The following is a 23,266-nucleotide window of genomic DNA, read 5'->3' as shown; positions in this document are numbered from 1 at the left end:
GATGTGTCCTTTAAGATCCTCGATGACACCATGCAAAGTACCTCTATCACTGGAAGTCTCGCTTGTGCCACCGTGTACGTGGCGTGACCTCTCACTTAACTAGCCAACAGGAGGCATTGTTAGCCAGGGGATGTCGCAGGACCCGTCGAGTGGCGAGCACGCAGCTTTAGATGATGGTTGATTAGTAGTCCTGAGCCACACATTTTGCACACTGCTTTGTGTCTTATTAAGGAATATTGACATCCGAGAACAAGTGCTTAATAATGTAGGCATTGCCTGGGCTGGAGCATTTTATCTTATCTAACATCTATACTTCTTGCCTCCAGAAGTAACTCCATTGTGAAGTCCAGTGATGATCGTAATCAACAAATTACGATTTCGCTAAATTTCACGTAATTTTCGCAATTAGGCTTATACGTAATTGTTTTTCATATTCAATTGATTTCGCGTAGCTATTTTTCTAATTTTGCATAAAATTTCGCGAAATGTCACGTAATTTCTAGCCGACTTTAGCAGTAAATAGCAAAGCCCCAATACATTGCTACATATGTTAAGGAGAATAGTGGGTACAAGTTAAAAAAAAGAATTTTGCAAAAAGACATTATCGTTTTTGAGAAACTCTATTTTAAATATGCAAGTAAAAAATGTTTTTTATCCTTAGGAAAATAAGTTTAAAGCCATTTTTCTTTGCATTTTTAAAATCGAGTTTCTCAAAAACTACAAGGTCTTTTTGAAAAATTATTTTTTGACTGATACCCACTATTCTGCTTAACATCTGTAGAAATTTTGGTAGCAATAGCTTGTATGGGGGCTTTGCTATTAACTTCTAAAGTCGGCAAAAATTACGCAAAGAATTACGCAAAACTTAAAATTACTACTATTACATACGAAATTAATTACAATTTTCTCTGAAATTTCGCATTACGATTACAATGCGTAATTGCGAATTTCAATGTGAAATTTCGGCTCACTACTGGTGTAGTCAGACTTAGCAAGGTTACAATGTATGCCTTGAACTTATAGGTTAACTCGAATGGACTATTTTTTTCATTGGAAGGTGAGTTATTCAATTTTATGTATATATTTTTTCATTTTCACCCATCCCTTCTTTCGCCCAAGTAGTTATAGTACTATCCGGCCCTTTGAAGTTCCAGCAGTGCTGTTATGCTAGGGCTTATGTCCATATGTCTCCATCTGCTCCTTGAGGCACACTGCCATAATATCCGAGACCTAAGCATGCCATGTATTGGAAAAAGTAAGGGATTCTATAGTTTTGGACCTCACCTCCTAGGATATCTAGCAGTGGAGGTGTGGTTTTATAGGTGGTAATTCATAAGTGTGGGTAGGGCATGCAACGATGTGGGAGAGACATGATGGTTCTTAGGATGAGACATAGGTGGTTTATGGTGGGAGGAGTTGGGACAGCACTAGCAGCTAGGAGTTTCTTTGTCTCCATGGACTGCGCAGATGGTAGGATCATATGACTATGAAGACCTTCTGAGGTGAGAGTAGGGGTGGGGGCTGTGCAATGTGGGGTACACAATCAACTTGTGCACATGGACTTGAAAACTTGGCTTCAGCCATAAATATAGTCCTAGTTTTGTATTGACACTTAGTCCTGTGTAAGAGCTGCAGGCTGCCTTTATTTTTTATATTTTCTTGCTTATTTTTTTTTTCAAGCTTTCTTTAATCAAGGGCATCAGTCTACCATTAGTTTTGTTTTTGTAGACAGAACTCCACTGTAGAGATCTGTATGTATGTCTGTCATAATCATAGATTTACACCATTGGTGTGTTCAGGGTGCACCAGTTTTCCCTAGGATGGGACTGATTACCTGCTTTAGTTTTATGTATTGATGGTATATATATATATATATATATATATATATATATATATATATATATATATATATATATATATATATATATATATATATATATATATATATACTTTTGTGCACACCGCTAAGTCCTGCCTCTAATGATCCTTTTGAAAATGTGTGTTGTAGAAAACTAATGCAAAGATATAAATGATGTTTGTGATCTACAACACACATGGATACATCCTCTTTTTATTGCTGCTTAACTGGCATATTATAATATTCTGTATATGAATATACTTTATGCTGTTCTATGAAGCAGTAATCTGGGGAGCAGAAAGGGTGGCATAAAGGACAGGAAGAAGGAAATCCCTGTGTTCTCAAATTCCTATACAATTGGTATAGTGGAGATGATTGCCAAGGCAATTTAAAAGAAAACTGTAGTAAAAGTGGATCTTATTGTTTTATTTAGCTGTTGAATTTTTATTAGTTATTTTGTATAAATGCTCTACTTTTCTTTGCACCTATTGTGATGGATTACTCATTATTTTTGTAGTTTGTGGTCTTCTCCTTATGGGTGATGCATCATTGAGGGAAACAGTCAGGGGACTGGGTGCCTATGCAGAATGCCAGACACTACACTTATCTTACCGTGCATGCAGAATTTCATTTACCTAATGCCCTGAAGACTAACATGGGCTATATATCATTCTTCTGTAGGTTTGTCAAATCATAATCCCTATACTTCCATAACTTAAATAAAAGATGCTTTGCTATGATAAATACTTATTGCTAAACTATTATTAGCGTTAAATCTATGATTTTAAAATGTAACAGATAGGAAACCAAGATCAAAAGCAATTGTACACCATGCAGTACAGTCATTCATACTGATACTCCTATATGCTCAGTATTTCTATATAACTTATCCTGCTGTATATACTTTAAACACCAGTCTGAAGTGTCCCTAGAGCATATTACTTACATTATTAATCTTGTACTGCAAAACTAATCTCCCATCAATGACCATTACATGGAATGGTCAGAATTGCCAAATTCCCAATTTGCTGAAATTCTGAAATTTTCACACAGCACGCCAAATAAATACAATTTACAGATTTTGTAACATTTCAAGTTTGCATTGTGAAAACGTGAAGTTGTTCGTTATTGCAAATACATGTTCAAATAGGTTATGATTTACTTATTAATTTTGGCTTACATTTTTATGTTTTTGCTTAGAATTTTCACATCCACGCCCCTTGAGCATGCTTAGTAGATGTTTTCTGCCATTTAATGTGGAAATGTAGTAGAACATTTTCAAAAACATGAAGTTAGAGAAGCATATACATTTCTGAAAGGACTAGGGGGGGGGGGGGGGGGGGTTAGGGGTTTAAACCACGCACAAACCTTTGCAGAGGAATGGACGGCCAAATCATCAGTGAAGTAGAAAATATTAAACAGATATGGAAGAACTATTGCCAAGAATTTCTAGGAGCATCGAAATCACTGATTTTAATCCCTTAAATCCAATCACTGCAGGAGGAGAACCAAGAAGATTTACATGATAATCCCACAATAGAACCACCATTGTTGGAAGAAATTGACCACGCTATTAAGGCACTGAAAAATAACAAAGCACCTGGTTTTGACAATATTCCATCTGAGCTTTATAAACAAGGAGGTGCCGGAATGAAAACCTATCTCTTTGAGTTGATAGTTAAGGTGTGGACAGGCGAGATTACCGCACCACCGCACTCAAAAAATGTAGCTAAAAGAGGTCACATACCATCTAGTATCTAGTACCATCTCTTCCCCCCTCCTCTTGCTTACAGACGAGATTATGCCAGAAGACTGTAATTTGTCTCCCTCTTTGTAAACTGGACATATGATCCATTTCTTACAGTTTAAAAAATTTCGGGGGCTATCTCTCTTATGCATAGCTTATAAAATATTTACATATATCTTAAACCAAAGACTACTGGAGAAAACAGAAAGAATCATCAGAGAATACCAGGCTGGATTTAGACCAAGTAGGTCCACAATAGACCATCTTTTTAGTGTCAAAGAGCTTCTTCGGAAAGCATGGGAATATGATATTGATATTTATCAATTTTTTTGTAGATTTTTGGCAGGCATATGACACTATCAAAAGCCAATAATTATATGAATTAAGGGAGTTTGGCATTCCCAATAAACTTATAAAATTAATATAAATCACAATGAAGGACACACAAGCATACATACGGATACAAAACCAACTGACGGACCCTTTCAAAATCATGCAAGGCCTAAAACAAGGAGATGGGCTGGCCCCGACACTGTTTAATGTGGTTCTAGAATACATCATCAGAAAAATGACAATCGGTCCAACAAATATTCGAACAAATAAATCTGTACAGATAATAGCTTATGCAGATGATGTCAACATAATGGGCAGAACAATGGCAACGGTAAGAGAAACCTATATCGATCTAAACAATCAGGCCAAGAAGGTGGGCCTGGTAATAAACACTGATGAAACAAAATTTCTAAGACTATCAAAAAAGTGAGGACCATCACAGAACATAATAGGTGACGATAATCTAGAATCTGTAAAACATTTTAAATATCTTGGAGTCAACCTAGATAGAAGTGAAACAGCAGAAATCCATGGAAGAATAACTCAAGCCGACAGAGCATACTTTGCTCTATCACACATTTTTCTCTCATGGACACACATCTTTCACTCAAGAGATATCCAAAGGAACAACAAAATCCAGGTATACAAGACCATAGTCAGGGCTATACTTGCCTACGGGTGTGAAAAATGGATACTTACCCAAAACCTAGCAAACAAAATGGATGCTTTTGAAAGGAAGATATTACGCTAAGTCTATGGCCACCCATGAGAATTGTATATGGAGAATTAAATACAACAATGAGCTATATAAACTATACAAAGATCTCCCACTATCAGACTACATTAGGATTAAATGGTATAGATGGGCAGGACATGTGGTTAGAATGGATGACCATAGGATCCCAAAAATAATCTTTACAAGAAGCATGGATGGACGAAGACCAACTGGAAGACCTAGAAAGAGATGGGCAGATGAAGTTGACAAAAATGCTAAAGAACTGCTTAATATATGCAACTGGAAACAGGCAGCAATAGACAGAGATAGATGGGGCAGAAAACTGAAAGAAGCCAAGGCTCAAATTGGGCTATGGCGCCATCAGAGGAGGAGGAATGTGGAAATTGGAGCAAAAAATGTCTGCTGAGCATACTCAAGGGACATGAATGTGAAAATACCAAGCAAAAAAGCAAATATGCTAAGCAAAAATGTAAAACATTATAAGTGATATTGTTTCAGAATTTTGCGAAGTCTGAATTCAAACTTCCAGATTCAAATTGTGAAATTTGGAATTATGTAAAAATCTGTGCGCTCATCCCTAATCATTACATCTGCAAGAAAACAAACAAGTCAAAAATTGCCATGCATAATATGATTAAGGTACCTTCTTTTCATTGTTGGACTGGTTACTGTACTCTGAGTGTCCTATGAACACCTGGTACAGTGGTGTGTGACATAGTCTGGCATTTAGAAGGTGGGGCCTCAAATGCTGGACAAAGTATCCAGTTATTTTCATGGTGCACCACTACCAGCCTTATGGCAGGAGTCGAACAGAGAGTGAGAAGTATAGCACAGGACTAAGCTATTCATAACTAGTACATATTATTATCCTTGTATTTCAACTTTGCTTGTTTGAAATTTATAGTTGTTAACCCTACTTTTAAATACATTTTAATTTCAACTCAAATATTTACATAGTGTGATTACTGGACAATTATAAGAGCATTTTGTTGAGTAGAAATGGCTTTATCAACTTCTGTTTGTTTCAACCATCATTAATGTCAGTCAGTAAATTCAGACCCCTTTCACACTAAGAGCATCGTGATACTCTCCCCTGCCGCTTCCCCGCCACAGTGGCCATTAATCTCTATGAGACAGGCCACTGTATCCATGGTGTTAGGCGATGGAAGTGGTAGGCCCACAACAGGAGCTGCAGCACATTAGGCGAGTGGTGTGCTTGGTACCGAGTGGTGCATGACTCCATGGGAGTCAATGGCACCATGAACAAACTTTATAGATTGCCACAGAAGTGGTGCGGCGGGCATGCACGGAATGGGGGATTATCCTGTCTGCCAGTAAGTATGTCACTGAGCAGAGAGCAGAGTCATACAGAATTCCCTGTCGGCGCAGTCTGCCGCAGGGAACAAAATGCATGCAATAGTGTTATGCGGTACGGCTCTTATGTTGCATGCCAATTGCACTGCACATGTATGAAAGGATGCTTAAAGGTAGGTAAAAAATTGTGTGCTTTACTAACTAATATAATTTCTAGCTTTAATGTTCTAATTGTTACTTGCATAAATAAAAAATCTCCATAATTAAGAATAAAAATTCCCTTTATTGAATATTTCTCTGAGTGTTCTCAGTGTTTAGGCTGCATGATTATGTATACATGGTAGCTCGTAACAAGACTGTGTACATTAGTTATTGCATTATTTGTGAATGTTTACTTATACAGACACATGATTACGGATTTCTAGAAAGTTAATTTAGAGTTTGCATTAAAGCGCATGCTTGATTTCTTTTAGCATATTTGTGGTACAAACTTACACACACACTTTTTTTATTTGGAATATACAATTATTTCTCACTAATTTCATTACATTACTGGTGGAGTATGGAAATTTCTAATATTGCAAAAGCAAAGACTCCAGACGTAGTGACTGATAATTATACCACATTAGTTTCTGTAAAGTAGTCTTTACTACACAGCAGTAAATTGAAGCCTATCCAGTCCATCCAGCTAGTAGAGCTGCTAACAAATATCACATTTTCATTTGTAATATTTAAAATTTTACTCATCTAAGAGTAAGACATAAAAAATATATGTTATAATATAAAAACATATTTTAATTTAAATATACTTTGAAAAAAATGTCCTTGATAGTTTTGATCTCTTCTGTCCTTTCTAAGATGTTTTTACCCTTCCAAATCTATTATTTGTATCTGGGTAATTATATTATTTAAAATATTTCCAGCACATGTATTTGAGGATGCACAACTAGTTTATACACACAAAGCATACATCTGTCTCCATTCTTCACTTCATGTTGATGGCTTAGTATAATTTGCAGTATTTATAAAGGGGGGAATGTGACCATTTTAAACAATATACCGGAAAAAGATATGCTGACTCTAGAGGAGGCATAGTATGCTTGTCTTAAAGGGAGCCTAAACTGAGAAGGATATGGATTTTTCCTTTTAAAATAATACCAGTTGCCTGCCTCTCCTGCTGATCCTGTGTCTCTAATACTTTTAGCCACAGTCCATCAACAAGCATGCAGATCAGGTGCTCTGACTGAAGTCAGACTGGATTAGCTGCATGCTTGTTTTAGGTCTGTGATTTAGCCACTGCTGCAACCAAACAGATCAGCAGGACTGCCAAGCAACTGGTATTGTTTAAAAGGAAACATCCATATCCCTCTCAGTTAAGGTTCCCTTTAAGTTATTCTGTAAATCTTGTAAGTCCGGATCACATGGACTGATTATCATTTGGCCTAATCAACATTTACTATAATTTTAATAAATACGGGTATATTTTGCCAGTGAGTGGTTGCATAAACCAGCATATCCATTCCGTTGTACCAGTCTGGAGACTCATTTTTTAATATACCAGTCTAATAACATTTATGATGGGGTTTTTTTCTGCATCTTCCCAACAAACCTTGTTCCACACTGTCATCCTTTGCCCCAGATCCTAGTATGAAATGACACATTTTCCCACCAGCACAACTGCAACCTGGTTTTATACTACCTACAGTGTATGTGAAAAGGCGTTTAAAATGCCTTTTGAAAGGTCAGTCCATGGGCTAGAGTCATGTTTAGATTCATGTTTATTGCATTAGTACTCTTATGTGCATTAATATCAATTTGAATAGTAAATATAACTAGTATAAAGACAAGTTTACCGCTTTACTATCTCTTATCACACACAATTCGCCATTTACTTGCTGTGTCATGGCACACTTTAGTATAATTTGGAATTATAAAAATATTGTTTGTGTCTTAAGTGTTTTTATTTTTTTATATCTTGCTTGAAATGTTCTTGCAGCTGTCAAGAGCTGAGCAAAGGATGAATAGGTTAGATCAATGCTACTGCGAGAGGTCTTGCACGGTAAAGGGCAACATCTACAGAGAGCTGGAGTCCTGGACAGATGGCTGTAAGAAATGTACATGCCTGGTATGACGATCTTTTTAACATGCATTTACAAAAGGTTGACATTTTGTTCCAGTACAGTGTTTAATCTGCCATTCATTTTTACAAAGTCATGACCTGTAACAACATGCAACATTTAGCTGAATATTCATAAAAAGACATCTCTTTATGGTGTCAGACAACATCCAATTGCAAGAATTTTAAATAAAATGCTGTAAAAGTTGTAGTACTCAGTATCACCTTTTGTAACCTATCCTTGAAAACATTTTATTTTCCAGTTGGGAGATCTCTACCCCCCCCCCCCCCACACACACACACACACACTTCTCTCTCTCTCTCTTCTCCCCCCCCCCCCCTCCCGCTCTCTCTCCCCCTCTCTTTCTCTCTTTCTCTGTCTATCCCCCTTCCTTTTTCTCTTTCTCTCTTACACTTTCACTCTCACCCTATTTTTATCTCTCCTCTGTCCTCTCGCTCTTCCCCTCCATCTCCCTCTCTTTCTCTTCCTCTCTCCCTCTCTAACACTTCTCCTCTCTCTTGTAGAATACGTTTTATGGTCATATTGTTCTGTGTTTTGTAAGCTTGTGGCTGCACTTTTTTTTTTTTTTTTTTTTTTTTTTTTTTTTTACTAATTTGAACTTAGACTTTGAAGTCTCAACAACGTTATACACTGCTAATTAGAATATACAAAAAAATATATTCATGTGGCACATGTTTATGAAATGCTGTATTAAATAGAATAAAGTGTCTCTACGAGAATCTTTTTTTAATGAGATGTAGTAGTATTTGGCTGGGTTCACGCTTACTACATAAAACTGTCCATTTTTTCACATTCGTATTCACATCTGTATACATTTTTCTGTGCATGTTTTATTAAAGTAGCTAATGAAAAATAATGACAAAGTGAGCGATAGTGTGGTCAATGGATCATACTCAAAATGGGTGACTGTTAGCAGTGGGGTACCACAGGGGTCTGTACTGGGTCCAGTGCTCTTCAATTAATTTATTAATGACCTAGTAGAAAGTAATGTTGCTATGTTTGCAGATGATACAAAAGTGTGCAGAATCATCAACTCTCAGGAAGATAGTGACATATTGCAACAGGATCTAGATAGGATGGCAATATGGGCACATAAATGGCAGATGAAACTCAATGTTGAAAAATGTAAATTCATGCATTTTGGTCATACCAATGGTCTTGCACCATACAAAATAAACGAGATACAGATGGGGACATCAAACTTGGAGAAGGACTTAGGAGTACTCATCGACAACAAGTTAAATAATCGTATTCAATGCCAAGCCGCTGCAGCTAAAGCTAATACAATTTTGGGATGCATTAAAAGGGAAATAAAAACTCGAGATGCTAGCATAATATTGCCCCTGTTTAACTCTCTAGTAAGGCCACTTCTGGAATATGGAATTCACTTCTAGGCGCCACATTACAGGAAAGATATTGCGGTTTTAGAGCAGGTGCAGAGACGAGCAACAATTGATACAAGGGTTGGAAGGTCTCACTTACCAAGAAAGGTTAGATAAACTTATTTAGTCTAGAGAAAAGACGCCTTAGAGGGGATCTAATTAACATGTATAAATACATCAGAGCGCAATATAAAAGCTTGGCGGCTGAGCTTTTTGTCCTTAGGCCTTCACAAAGGATTAGAATACATGATCTGCGCATGGAGGAAAAACGTTTTAGCCATTTATTTAGGAAAGGGTTCTTTACAGTAAGAGTGATTAAGATTTGGAATGCATTGCCACAGGAAGTAGTTATGGCAAATTCTATATCTGCATTTAAAGGGGGCTTAGATGTTTTTTTTTTTGCGTTGAAAGACATCCATGACTATATTTACTAGGTAATGCCCAGTGGTGTTGATCCAGGGATTTTATCTGATTGCCATCTGGAGTCGGGAAGGATTTTTTTCCCTTTTGGGGCTAATTGGACCATACCTTGTAAGGATTTTTCGCCTTCCTCTGGATCAACAGGGATATGTGAGGGAGCAGGCTGGGGTTGTACTTTGTTTGCTGGTTGAACTCTATGGACGTATGTCTTTTTCGACCCAAATAACTATATAACTATGCATGTGATGTGTGAAAGTATGCTGCAAGGAGTAAGTTTATTTTCACATATGCAAAAACGCAAATGTGAAAGTGGGAATTTTAGCAGAAGTGCGTTTCTCCATCGACATTCATTAGATGTGCAGCGAATGCGTTTTTACACTTTCGGGAAAATGCACACAAATTTTAATAAAACCCCTCCCTTAAATGCATTTTTTTTACTTTTCTTAGGAATACATGAATAGATTAAATACTGCAAATTGATATCAGGTTTTGTAACTTTATGACTCTACCAGCAATCTTTGTAGCCAAAAAAGTGCCTTCCTTTACTGTTGTCATAAACAAGTCTCACACATTTCAGAAGCCAAGTCTTATGCCATTGGGTGCTTATTGTTTACTATGAATGTGATCTGTCAATACTATGTAGAATTAAAAAAATAAATCTATTGTCAGTATAACATTTATCAGTCACATTCTCAGGGAGGGTTCTTAGAGAATGGAAGCAATATTCTGCCATATATTAAATGTTCTTGATCAAAAAGACAATTTTGATATCAAACCTAATAATCATATAAATAGTGAAGATAAATTCACTATACATTTCCTTTATTGCAATATATAACAAAGTAAAATGGGCATTTTTACAAGGATTTGGTGTATTTATTCATCTGTAGCCATTTACTGATTATAGTTACATATTCCCAAACTTTTAAATGTTTATAGATAGTATATGAATTGAACATAGTTGTGTACTGTGCCCTATAACCGGATAAGGCTATCTTTGTGGGTTTCAAGTAAGTATTATGGAAGGTATAAAATATTGTATGCTTCTTTTAAGGTATTGCATTATGGAGAGTAGTGGAGCACTCAGTGAGAAGACTCTACATACGCCCATATGCTTAGTTTTCTTTTCACTAGAAGCTGAAATATTTTATTGACCCTTTTTCATGACTGTAAATTGTAGCCTCAGGGTTATTTTAAATAGAAGAGAATAGAAGCATTTGAGAGCTTAAAGCACAGGGATAGGGATATGGAGGCTGACATATTTATTTTCTCGTTAACAATTCAAATTCCTGGCTGTCATGCTGAACCTCTGCCTCTATAAGTTTTACCTACAAACCCTAAACAAGCTTGAAGATCCTATGTTTCTGACTAAAGTCTGACTGGATTAGACACATACTTGTTCCAAGTGTGTGATTCAAATTCTACTGGAGTCAAAGAGATTAGGAGGATACCAGGCAACTGGTATTGTTTTGTTGGGTACTCACGATGCTATTACCCGTCTGATTGGTGAGAATCAGATGATTTTTTTCTGTCATCTCTGATTTGCTCCCATTCGATAATGGGATCGATTTTTACAAAGTTATCACAGGAAAATAAATCCTGTAATCGATTGGAAACACTGTGGACATGTACACACAATGCAACTTCCCGTCAGATTACCTGTCGATTGGACGGGAAATTGCATTGTGTGTACCCAGTAGTTGAAAGGCAATAAAGATGGCAGCCTCCATCTTCCTCTCAGTTCAGGCTTCCTTTAACTTTTCCTTTTTTTAACTTCGCGCCCCCCCCCCCCATTAAATTATGTAATTGACAATATACTTTAATATTTTGCAGAACTGGGGTTGGGTTCATATCTGAAAGAGAACCTCTTTTACAGTCCAACACAGGAAATACAGCGCAGGAGATTTCAGTGCAGCCGGTGCCACCATAGATCTTAATAGGAATTACTGTTATAGCGACGCACAGAGTGTAACTTCGGCGCCGTCAGAAGACAGAGCTGAAGTTACATTTAAACACTGTAATTCGGCTTCCAACAATAGCTGGAAGCCGAATTACATCCTTCCCCACCATCCATGTGGACCTAGAAGGGGAATAGTATTTAACGCAGCCGGGAACTTGTGCAGCAGCAGGATCAGCCATACCGGCTGTATCCTGTGCCCAAGTCTACCGGCGGCTACTTATCTCATACGCTTTACAGTAGCTCTTTTTGGAAATACCATAGTACGTAATGAAAAAACACAATTGTTTGTAGTACATTCTGGGGTACCCATTACACATTTTTTTTGAATGTGTACTACATAAGGAAGAGCCATGTAGAAACCAGAAGGTACATATACATAAATATGAACAAATGCTTTGTGCTATATTATTCAACAAGACAGGATAGAATGCATAGAAACACTCAAACTGCCTAAAGCGTTAAAAACGCTGAAGTGTTAGTATTTTAATCTATGAATACATTACATTGTGCTTGCTCATAACTAATTACTGCAGCCAAATAGAATACGGTATTTCCTAAACTCTTATGGAAATGTTTCATGGGATCCAGATGAAATTGCACATTATCAATATACTCATTAAGCAAAAATGTATTGTTGTCCTTTATGGTTATACTGTTTTCCCATTATGAAAGTAAATGATGCAAGATTAATTCACACTTTGTCATTTCTTCTTGAGCGTGTTTGTTGAATTAATTAACAGCAAAGAGGAAACGATTGGGTTTTCATCTCAAACTAAAGCTTTAATGGGAAAATTGCAACGCATACAATTTTCTCATGAGATTTCCTCACATGCATGCAAAATAGTGTCTTAATGATGGCAGACAATTTGTAATGTCATTTCAAATGACTGCTAAAGCTAAATGTTTATTGTTATACAGTTTGGCTGAAATAGCATTACATTTTCTTTACCGGAGACCTTGAGTTGACGTTTATACTCTTTATGGGCATCCGAGCTGATGACACATACATAGGTACATACATACATGGACTCTGGGATTATCATTGTCACCACTTACCCCCAGGAGGTAGGGAGTCTGACATTACCAGAGCTTCAGCCAGTCATCATGGGCAGCTGGGACTCCTTTTGCTGTGACAAACTCCCACGTGATGCATAATGTGCCATATGAGCTAAAGAATGATAACTTGTCCTGGCCTACATTTGATATGTTATGTAAAGGTAGATAGCTAGATAGACAAATGATTTTCCCATAACAGCACACACAGCTTTAGTTGCTAGACGTTGAGTTGGAGCAAGGTTGTATTGTTTACTTTGTGAGGTTTGTAGACTATCCCTCATCTTGAGAGGTAGGGCTCTGAAAGGCAGTCAGTGCTGTGCTATAGCTGACCCAGAATCCAACCAGATCATTTGGCAAAAGCAAATTTAGGTCATCCCAGTATGGAAGAAAGAATTGTTGATGTATTGCTATTACACAGAGATGTTCTACCTGGGTATGTGGTATATTGTGTAACATTTAGTTGTTATCTGTGCACTTAAAGGGATACTACATGCATAGATAAGTAAGCTTTAAAAAGCAATAATGCTATTTAGTGTATCACTGAATTTTCTTATGCTCCACCATATCCTTTATTCTATTGCTTTTGTTAAAGGATACCCGAGTTGACATGTGCCATGAGTAGATAGACATATACTGTGTTCCTTTTTTTTCTTTCTCTGCCTGAAAGAGTTAAATATCAGGAAAGTAAGTGGCTGACTCAGACGGTAAGTGACTACAGTGTGATCCTCACTGATAAGAAATTCCAAGTATAAAACACTTTCCTAGCAGAAAATGGCTTCTGAGAGCAGGAAAGGGATGAAAAGGGTCAATATTTCATATATTTTAGCTCTGGCAAACTTCAATGAATGTGTCATTGAGCAAAAACAATAAAACAGTTAAAACTTAAAAAGTAGATTTAAACATAAAATAAAACTGTGGAATATCTTAAAAAATCATTGTAGGAGAAGGAAGATTGATACAATTGTTTATTTCATTAGTTTATTTTCACCTCTGGTGTCCTTTAACATTGGAGATATTTGGAGAAATTTGCACCAAAGCTGGAAATAGGATTTCATTGAACATTTCTAATTCTCAGGTGTTGAGCAGAGGGATAATTCTAAGTAAGATAATTGTAAGTTTAATCCTATAGTATAAAGGCAGTAGGAAAAGTCTGAAGTTGGCAACACGCGATACACTTTTTTTTTTTTTTTTTTTTAATTTCTTTTTAATTCAAGGTTTACAATCAATTTTTTCTAATTAATTGTAACATTTAAAGCAATCTGACCAATTTTTGCCCAGTTATGAAAACAAAATGATTGAAAATTTTCATAAAAATTGATCAGAAAAATCCATCATTCCAAATGGACTTGGCATATCAAATAAAAATTAAAAATCTGATATGATTTCTTGCTCTAATAAAAACAGTTTTTGATTTTTTGGGAAACCTGATCATTTTAATCGAATTGCTGTAAAATTGCATTATTTTATTGTATCGTGTGTGGCCACCTTGAGACCGGTTACTCAGTAGAGAAACAAGAAAAATGAAACTTGTTTATTACTAGTATAAGCACAATAGAACAGCCTAGAGTACACAGGATTTCAGTTTAAAAAAGGGCATACAATTGTTTATGCAAATATATTGCATTATTGATCAAGGCCTTACGTTAATTTTGGGACACCAATTTATTGGCAATTATACTTCACATCAGTACAAGTGCATAGAAGTAATGTTTCCTAAAGTGCATAGAAGTGATAATGTACATCTTCTAAAATCTCTAAGCATCTTCAAGCAGGGATCACACTTGCACTCTTTTTGCAATTTGGAGTGCACTAGCATTTCTTGCTGCCTTTTTCTGTACATCATGTGTAGTTTTTCTATATGCTTCTAGTTTCCACATGTGAACAATGAACATACATGTATGTGGAAAATTAGATGTGTAAATGCACTGCAAATGTGAGTCCTTCCTCAGTGGATATCATAAGCAATACAGACATTTCATTCACACACATGATAGCAATCCTGACTATAGTGTGATATGCCCAAGGTGAGGGTGGCAAATGCTAACTACGTAATAGGTGACAATATACATCTAATCCAGTTCACTTTAGAGAGGGATGTCTGGAGACTGTGTCACATATAACTGATTACTACCAAATAATGATTTAAAGCAAGAAAATGAAGTAAGAGAAATATATTACCCCCACATTTGGCCTGACTACTATAAGGACATAAAACAATAATTGACTAAGGTAGGGGATTAGATTGTGAGCTTCTCTGAGAGGCAGTCAGTTCCATGACTTATTACACTATGTAAAAATTCTGTGCAATATGTCAGAGCTATATAAATACACAATAGAAGTAACATATATTCCTCAGGCTTGCTTTTAAATTGGATGAATGGATTACCAACTCTTAAAGACTCCAGTAATCTATATATTTTAGGTAGGTTTTAATTATAATGCCCCCCCCCCCCTTCAGTTATTATTACACATTTACTGAGCACAGAGCAAAAACCATCCCTTTAAGGCAAAGTCCAGAGTCCAATGGACTGTTTTCACATGGTGTCTGACAATTAAATTAAGCACAGTATATTGGGAAAATCGTATTTTCTTTGTCTGGGAGAGCCACTGAGGCTTTCTGTTGTAATAATATAACACACTTGTAGCAAATAAATCCTGAAAATTGTAAACAAAGGCCTGGTATAATCCAATAATATGCCCTTTCCTGTATGCCAAACTGCATTATCCTTATTGTTACTGTTTATGTCTCCATGAAGCTTTGCGTGGTTTACACATAATGCACTGCAGAACATTTGGCCTTTTTTGAAATAAATGAGTCTACTTAAGAGTAACCAAGCAGCTCGGGGAGACCCAAACCACTAGGAATGTATAGGGGGCTAAAAGAGACTGAAAAGCCCTCCAACTAAAAAGCAATGCTTATTGTGATTTGCCTTCTTCAAACAGAAGGAAACTTGCAATAATTCAGCTTTAAGTCAACATTTGTGGTTTCCCACAATGCTTCACTACTGAATATGCAAATTATATCTTTATGCCCCTGTAAGCCAGGCTAGCATTCAGAACCGCTGGTGTATAGCAAACCTATAGCCCTATGAAGACTTGTAAGAAAGACATCAGAAAGTAAAAAAGTCTCTCCTGTTTTTAGCAGGATTTAATAGTCAAAGGACTGTGCCAGGCATAAGACAAACATTTTAGACTCCCCTTTGACTTGTTGATGGATGGACTCCACAAGGCCTCATAAAATGTGTTGTGGTACCTGGCACCAATGTGTTAGCAGCAGATCTTCTAAATGCTGCAAGTGGCCAGGTGGGACCTTCAAAGATCGGAATTATACTTCCAACACCTCTCACAAATTAACAACACACATCCACACTCACGATTCACTTGATCTAAACGAAATTCTAATTCATCAGATCGGGCCACTTTTTTTCCACTGTTCTGTTGTCTAGTTCTGACACTCATGAGACAATAGTATGAAATGTTGACAGGATGGGGATCAGCATAAGCATAGTAACTGGTCTAGAGCTGTGTGCAGAATGCACTGTGTGTTCTGACACCATAATCTCATGCCCAACAGATTAAATGTAGTTTTTGCAGAATAACACAGGAAATTACTTTATGCATCAGTTTGTGGCATGTCAACTGTACTGGGGGATACTGATTTCTCTGTCAGCTGAACTCGTACCTCCTTGCTGACAGACAACTTGGCTTTAGAGGGAGTAAGCAAGCATCTGAAGATTGGAAATAAATAGAGGTGTATACCGCTACACTCTGGCAAAGGACAGAGCTGGACCTAGGCGGCCTAAGCCAATATTATAGCTGGAAAGAGAAGAAGAGTGGGTCTCCAAAGTTTATTCAGGACTTATCCGATACAGACAAACATGCACAATGCTGACATGTTTCGGACCTAGTGTGGTCCTTAATCATCCTATGCACAATGCTGACATGTTTTGGACCTAGTGTGGTCCTTAATCATCCTATGCACAATGCTGACATGTTTCGGACCTAGTGTGGTCCTTAATCATCCTATGATTAAGGCCCACACTAGGTCCGAAACATGTCAGCATTGTGCATGTTCGTCTGTATGGGATAAGTCCTGAATAAACTTTGGAGACATTGAAGCGGACCCACTCTTCTTCTCTTTCCATCTGAAGATTGATTGCTTAGGAAATGGGTTACCGTGAATTTTCTCCATATATGCATCTATGAGTTGTGGGGACCCATTACACGGTTACCATTTCACTAGTTGTATTTTCTTTGACCCCATTTGGTAGGTAATTATCACTTCATACCTGAAATACCTTAATAGAGTTGCCATTTAGGACATGCCCTGATCCAGTCATCTAGCCATCACAATATAACTCTTGCCAAAATTAGTCAGGTCTGAAAACTGACCTGTCACATGCAGATACTACCGAATGACAGATAGATATTAATGACATGTAGGTAATCCTGAATGATAGGCAAATTCCAATGATATGAACACAATCCCAGCATGCACATAGCAATATCAAGCAGATTTCAAATGACAGGGAAATACTAATGGTGAACAATATAATTATGCAGACTCTCTAACTACCCCAAAATCATAATTGGGCAGAATGCCCCACCAAACATGATTAAATGCAGTGCACCTCAAACAACAATTGCCCCCAAATAATATTCAGACGGTTTCCTAAAAAGCAAAGTGCCCTCCAAACAAAGTGCCCCAAACAATAATGTGGAAGGTGACCTGCAAATAACAGCTTGCAGAGTGACCCGCAAATAACAATATGCACAATACCCAATGTGCAGCATGCCCCCCCCAGATAGCTATATGCAGAGTCTCCCTACAAATATTAGGCAGAGTGGCCTCAACTGTAAGAAAAATAAATAGGCATAGTGACCCCAATTGGGCAGTGTAACCCCTATTTATTATATAGACTAACAACCAATTCGACAGTGTATGTATTGGGCTGATTCCCCCCAAATACTATGCAGCATGTTCCCCAATTAGGCAGAGTGACAGCCAATTAGAGTCCTCCAAAAAATTGGCAGATTGACCCCCAAATATTAGATTACATTCTTCCCAAATAAGAAGCATAACCTCCAAATATTAGCCCAAGTGACTCCCAAGCAGTGGTGCGTGTTTCCTGCAGAAATGCTATATTTACCAACTGGAGCTAGCCTCTTTGTCCCTCACTCCACCAAGACCAAAACTCCTGCATGCCACACCTGATGGCATGAAGACCAGTGTGATGTGGCATGGCACATATCAATCTGCTAGGCTGCATCACTCCAACTTGGGTGCGGCATGCGCTATTGCAATCATGTATGACAGGCCACATGCAATTGCTTTTTAAAAGTCTCTTCAGGGGCCAGTAAGACAGGTACCTTGAGAATTCCAGGCTATAACCATTCAAGATATAATTAACTGGCACCAATTGTGTTTCACTTTGAAATTATTTCTACAGCCACTGTACAGAACTTATCATTTATGAACTGCTTGTGTTGTAATTTGTGGTGTTGTCCTTTACTGAAAGCGTTTATTAGGTGATGGTGTTTCCTGTGTTTTCACCACTGACACAGTTGAAATACATGTGCCAGTAGATGCACACATTCAGCTTCAGTAATCTTGAGACAGATGCTTGGGGTGAGCTGACTAAGGGTTACAGAGCTTCAGAATTCAGATGTCTATCCCCAGCTAGTTTATAAAGAAGAACGGCTTGTGCTTTTCATGTCATGACAGAAAAACAGTTCAGTTGTAATGGAAGGACCGCGCTCCACAGCTCAGAATTTGTAGCCATACTGAAAATAATTGGCTGCTTGATTTCCTTCCAACACAATTGCCTTCTCTCAGTTACTGCTCTTACAAACGGCTTAAAAGACACATCACACTGGACAATTTTTGGGCTCCTCTATAAACACTTTGTAAACATGACTGATACAGTATATCTAGTTAAAACTAGGCTTTGTGCTTTGGAATAAAACCATAAACAAATGCCTCTATTCTGCACAAATTTCGCCGTTCTCATTTGCCAAACTCCTTCGCTTTTATAAAGAAACTAGTAACCTTAGCCCATCTAAAAAACGGGCTAGGTCTGTCTGTACTCCTCCAGGCGCTCGTGCATGCGCGCCACTCGTGCACACGCACGCCCGCCGCACATGCCCGCCCCTTCTGGCCCCGTCCGCTCTCCGCTCTACACAGTCTCTGCATCCCTGCCTGCACGGGACACACACACAAGAAGTCAGGCACAGGGACGCAGAGACAGTTGCATATTATAGAGGATATAAACATACAGTATATACTCTGTAAATAAATTGATAGTGGCACTTGCAACACATGAGATCTTATACAGCTGCACAGAATACTGTACAAGTGTTCTAAAATTGTGTATTCCTCCCTCTCTCCACAGAACGGGACTGCTCAGTGTGAAACCTTAGTCTGCACAGAACCAGCCTGTCCAGCATACACGGCACCTGCATTTGTTCCTGAAAAATGCTGCAAGGAATGCCAGCGTAAGTCTCTGCCATTACTCTGACTCCTTAGCTGTGCACCTAAACTAAATCAGTTGACTGATTATTGACTTAGATTTATTGATCCCCTTGTGAAGTAGATGTACAGTTATGTTTAAAATAAACCTGACACCTGTGTCACAAAAATGAACTATATGAACTAAAGATCTGCAATACACAGAGTGCAATAATTACATACTAAAGAGGTTCCCCACAGATGCTCAATAGGGTTTAGATCTGGAGACATGCTTTGCTGGTCCAGCACCTCTATCCTCAGCCTCATTAGCAAGCCAGTGGTCATGTTTGCTAGGTCATAGGGGTGTTTGGGGTTGTTCTGTTGAATTAATGTGAACAAAAAACAATATACAGGATATCACCAAACCACCTAAATCGGCCGTCACACCCTAAATGGTTAGAACATGGCTTAATATGTGGGATAAGGGAGCACAAGGCCATCGGTTAAATATAATTCATTAGCATTTTATTAATCATTACTGCGTACAAAATCATCACTAACATTTAAAAATACCCCCATTAAAACCACTATGGATGGCAAGAAAGGGCACCTGTGCCATATATATGTAGTAGGCAGTCCTGGAGTGCACTCCTTTTAAAGACAGCCTACTACATATATATGGCACAGGTGCCCTTTCTTGCCATCCATAGTGGTTTTAATGGGGGTATTTTTAAATGTTAGTGATGATTTTGTACGCAGTAATGATTAATAAAATGCTAATGAATTATATTTAACTGTTGAATTAATGCCCTACAGCCCAGCTTCCAAAGGGAGGACATCATGCTTCAGTATGTCACAGTACATGTTGGCATTCATGGCTCCCTCAGTTGAAAGACGAAAAAAGTGCCTTAGAAAAAAAGGTCGCTGCTATAGACTCCCATTATAAAAGCCGTAATTTGTGGCAACTAATGGAAATGTGGGTGTAGGAAGGTGCCGATAAAATAATGCTGAGTCTTCCCACTATGAACATTATGGCTCTGCACAGTGGGCGCTCTGTTATGTAAAGCTGCAATTTGGATAGCGGAAAGACTCGGCACCTGCTATTTTATCGGGCACCTCCCTGTGCCAAAATTTCCTCTCATTGCTTCAAATTGCTGCTCTGGCAGTGGAGGGGGAGTTCAATATTTAGGGGCCATGGGGGAAGGGATGTAGGCACCCCTGGGTGAGTGCTGTAAAAACAGCGCAGGCTATTTGGGCGTGGCTGGCATCACCATACACCGTAATAGGAATTATTGCTTTAGCCACACTCAGTGAGTGATTTGTGCTCCATCAAGACTAAGCACAAATTACTCTAAAAACACTGTATTTTTTCGACCGCCAGCAATAGCAGGAAGCCAAACTAAGTCTTTCCCCCACTATCCACGGCATCTTGGAGGGGGAATAGTAATTAACGCTGCGGGGACTTGTGCAGGAGCAGGTTAAGCCTTTTAGTGGCTTTACTCTGCGCCCAAATCTCCCGGCGGCAGTCTCATAGATATGCCCCTGGGGGGGAGGGGGGATGGTTAAGGATAGGAATAGGTAGTGGGAGAGTTCTGAGTGAGAGAAGGGTTAGGCCCAGTTATTGTTGGAATTCAGTAGTAGAATATAGCTAATTTTAATTCTACTAGCGGCCCCCTACTACCCTGTCCCCTTTTTTTACAGGCTCCTTATCAATGTAGCCCCCTAGCAAGTTTACACTGTTATGCAAGCTTTACACACACACACACACACACACACGTGTTGAACAAAACTGCAGCAAGGAACAAAGCAGTACAAATATATATGCATTACTATGTGGCTTCACCTACTTATGTGGATAATGTAGTGCATTTTGTCTGTTGTCTAATTGTAATAAAAGATAGCCTGAGGCAAGGAAAAATTCATCTTTTTACCTTGCAGTGGTCTTCTGTAGTATGAGCAAAGATGAATCGCCGCATCTGCACGGCTGAACGATGTTTTTAATCCTCTGGTACTTCCTGGAGGTGGCAGAGCCTTGGGCAGTCGCTCTGCCTTACATTCGCATCAATCTGCGCTAATTGCCGCCTCTCCCCACCCCTCTGTCTTCTTTCACTGAGAGGGGTGGGGAGAGGCGGCGATTGACGTGAATGAAGGCAGAGATGCAGCCCAAAGCTCTGCCCCCCCCCCCCGGAAAGTCGGGGAATTTTGCCCCGGGATTTTGGGGGGTTAAATACATTGATTTTTTTTCATCGCTTGAGGCTCTCTTTAAAGATGCACAGATATATTTATTTAATGTTTTCAGAATCCTGAGGCAAGTTACACTGAAATGATGCCAGACTGAGACCAGTGCTAAATACGGGACCCCCCATTACATTTATATGATGGTGTGGGCTATTAAATGGAGAACCTGATTCTGGTCAAATAGTGAAACTTGATGCGTTCATTTTTGGGCCACTATTTCTGAATTTCAGCATAATGCAATTCAACACAAATAAATGCATTTGTACACAAAGGAGGTAGCATTACTCTGGATATGCATTTGCATTACACTAAGACAGGCTTTTGTAATGGTTTTGTTTGCATTGCTTTTCAGTGACCTGAATAGAACATGTTGTGTTGAATAAAGTGCAGTAGAACACAAAGCAATATGAAAAGCTAGAATTGCAGTGAATTATATACAGGTGTATCCTGCCAAAAGAATTCACATTTAAACTTCATTAGGATGCTATGCCATGCACTCCGTCTGCTTATAAAATCTGGCCAGGTGCAGAAATAAATTGCTCATACACTAGATCAAGCCAACTAATGGGGTCTGGGCCTTCTGTACCTCCGTACTGTCCAGAGTGCCCAGGAGCCTCCAGACTCTGGTATACTCAATATATAAACACTGAACCTTAAATACGGGCTAGAACTATGGAGTTAGACGTCGTCATTTGCAATTTCAGCCTCCCAATTATAGAGCGCTTGTACATTTCTGAAATGTTGGCAGAGCTATTTGGAATATCTTTAGGGGTCTGCTCTTGACTGTTAAAGTGAACTTGAGGTGAAAATAAACTGATGATATTTATAATTGCATCTATGGAAATAATCCTAGGTATTATAAAACGTAAAGATGAAGCCGGCACCATCCAGTGCTCTTTTACAATTTTATTTGCAGACTGTCATACAATAGAGCAACGTTTCAGAGTGTTGGACATGCTCCTTTATCAAGCTATGACAGTCTCACATTGACACATAAAACAGCAGTTTAAATACCATTCCACACTTTTAAATTGACCAATCACTGGCTGTGTAACACTATCAGCCTACCCCCTGTCGCCATGTATAGGCGGACCTGATGGGGAACTGTTTTAAGACTGTGAGAGCCAATGGAAAGCGAGTTACCAACCTGCAGCAGATGTCCGTCACCACCACATTCCCACATCACCGGTGCAGCCTCCTGAACCGACGTCATAGCAGTTGAAAACACCCATCGGCCAGATGGACCGGATGGGGAACTATAGAGTGGGTGGGCGGCACTGTAATGTCACATGGACGTTACCGAGGAGACACCGAGGACGCGGCGGAGTCTGAATAGACTCCATCCGCCTCCAGAAGGCAGGTCCGATGTACGTCCCTGCCAAACCAGCCGGTCACATGGACGGGAAGTGACTAGCAACGTGAGACCCGGCAAGTGCGCGTTGCCATAGAGATGGACGCTATATGAGGCTGCATGTGAGAGCGCAATAGGACAGGAATTGCTGTAAACAGCACTGCTGCTATAATACAGAGATCAAATTCCATATATTAACCATAATATTGAACAAATGTGCATATAGTTAACCCACAGAGGCAGAGCATGATGTACAAATCAAATATAGTAGATAATCGTACATAA

The 23,266-nt window shown here is 38.6% G+C and overlaps 1 protein-coding gene across 1 annotated transcript in view; it reads left to right on the top strand.

Moving 5' to 3' along the window:
* The window catches only part of LOC137562309 (protein kinase C-binding protein NELL2-like), a 256,518-nt gene that overhangs the window by 75,115 nt on the left and 158,137 nt on the right, over nt 1–23,266 (top strand). Inside the window, exons 7-8 of the mRNA XM_068273644.1 lie at nt 7,985–8,113; nt 19,337–19,439. Of these exons, the coding sequence (XP_068129745.1) occupies nt 7,985–8,113; nt 19,337–19,439 (232 nt within the window). The remainder of the gene's footprint in view (nt 1–7,984; nt 8,114–19,336; nt 19,440–23,266) is intronic.

Source organism: Hyperolius riggenbachi, chromosome 3 (assembly GCF_040937935.1).
Source record: "Hyperolius riggenbachi isolate aHypRig1 chromosome 3, aHypRig1.pri, whole genome shotgun sequence".
Lineage (NCBI taxonomy): Eukaryota > Metazoa > Chordata > Amphibia > Anura > Hyperoliidae > Hyperolius > Hyperolius riggenbachi.
This window is presented reverse-complemented; position numbering and strand designations above follow the sequence as displayed.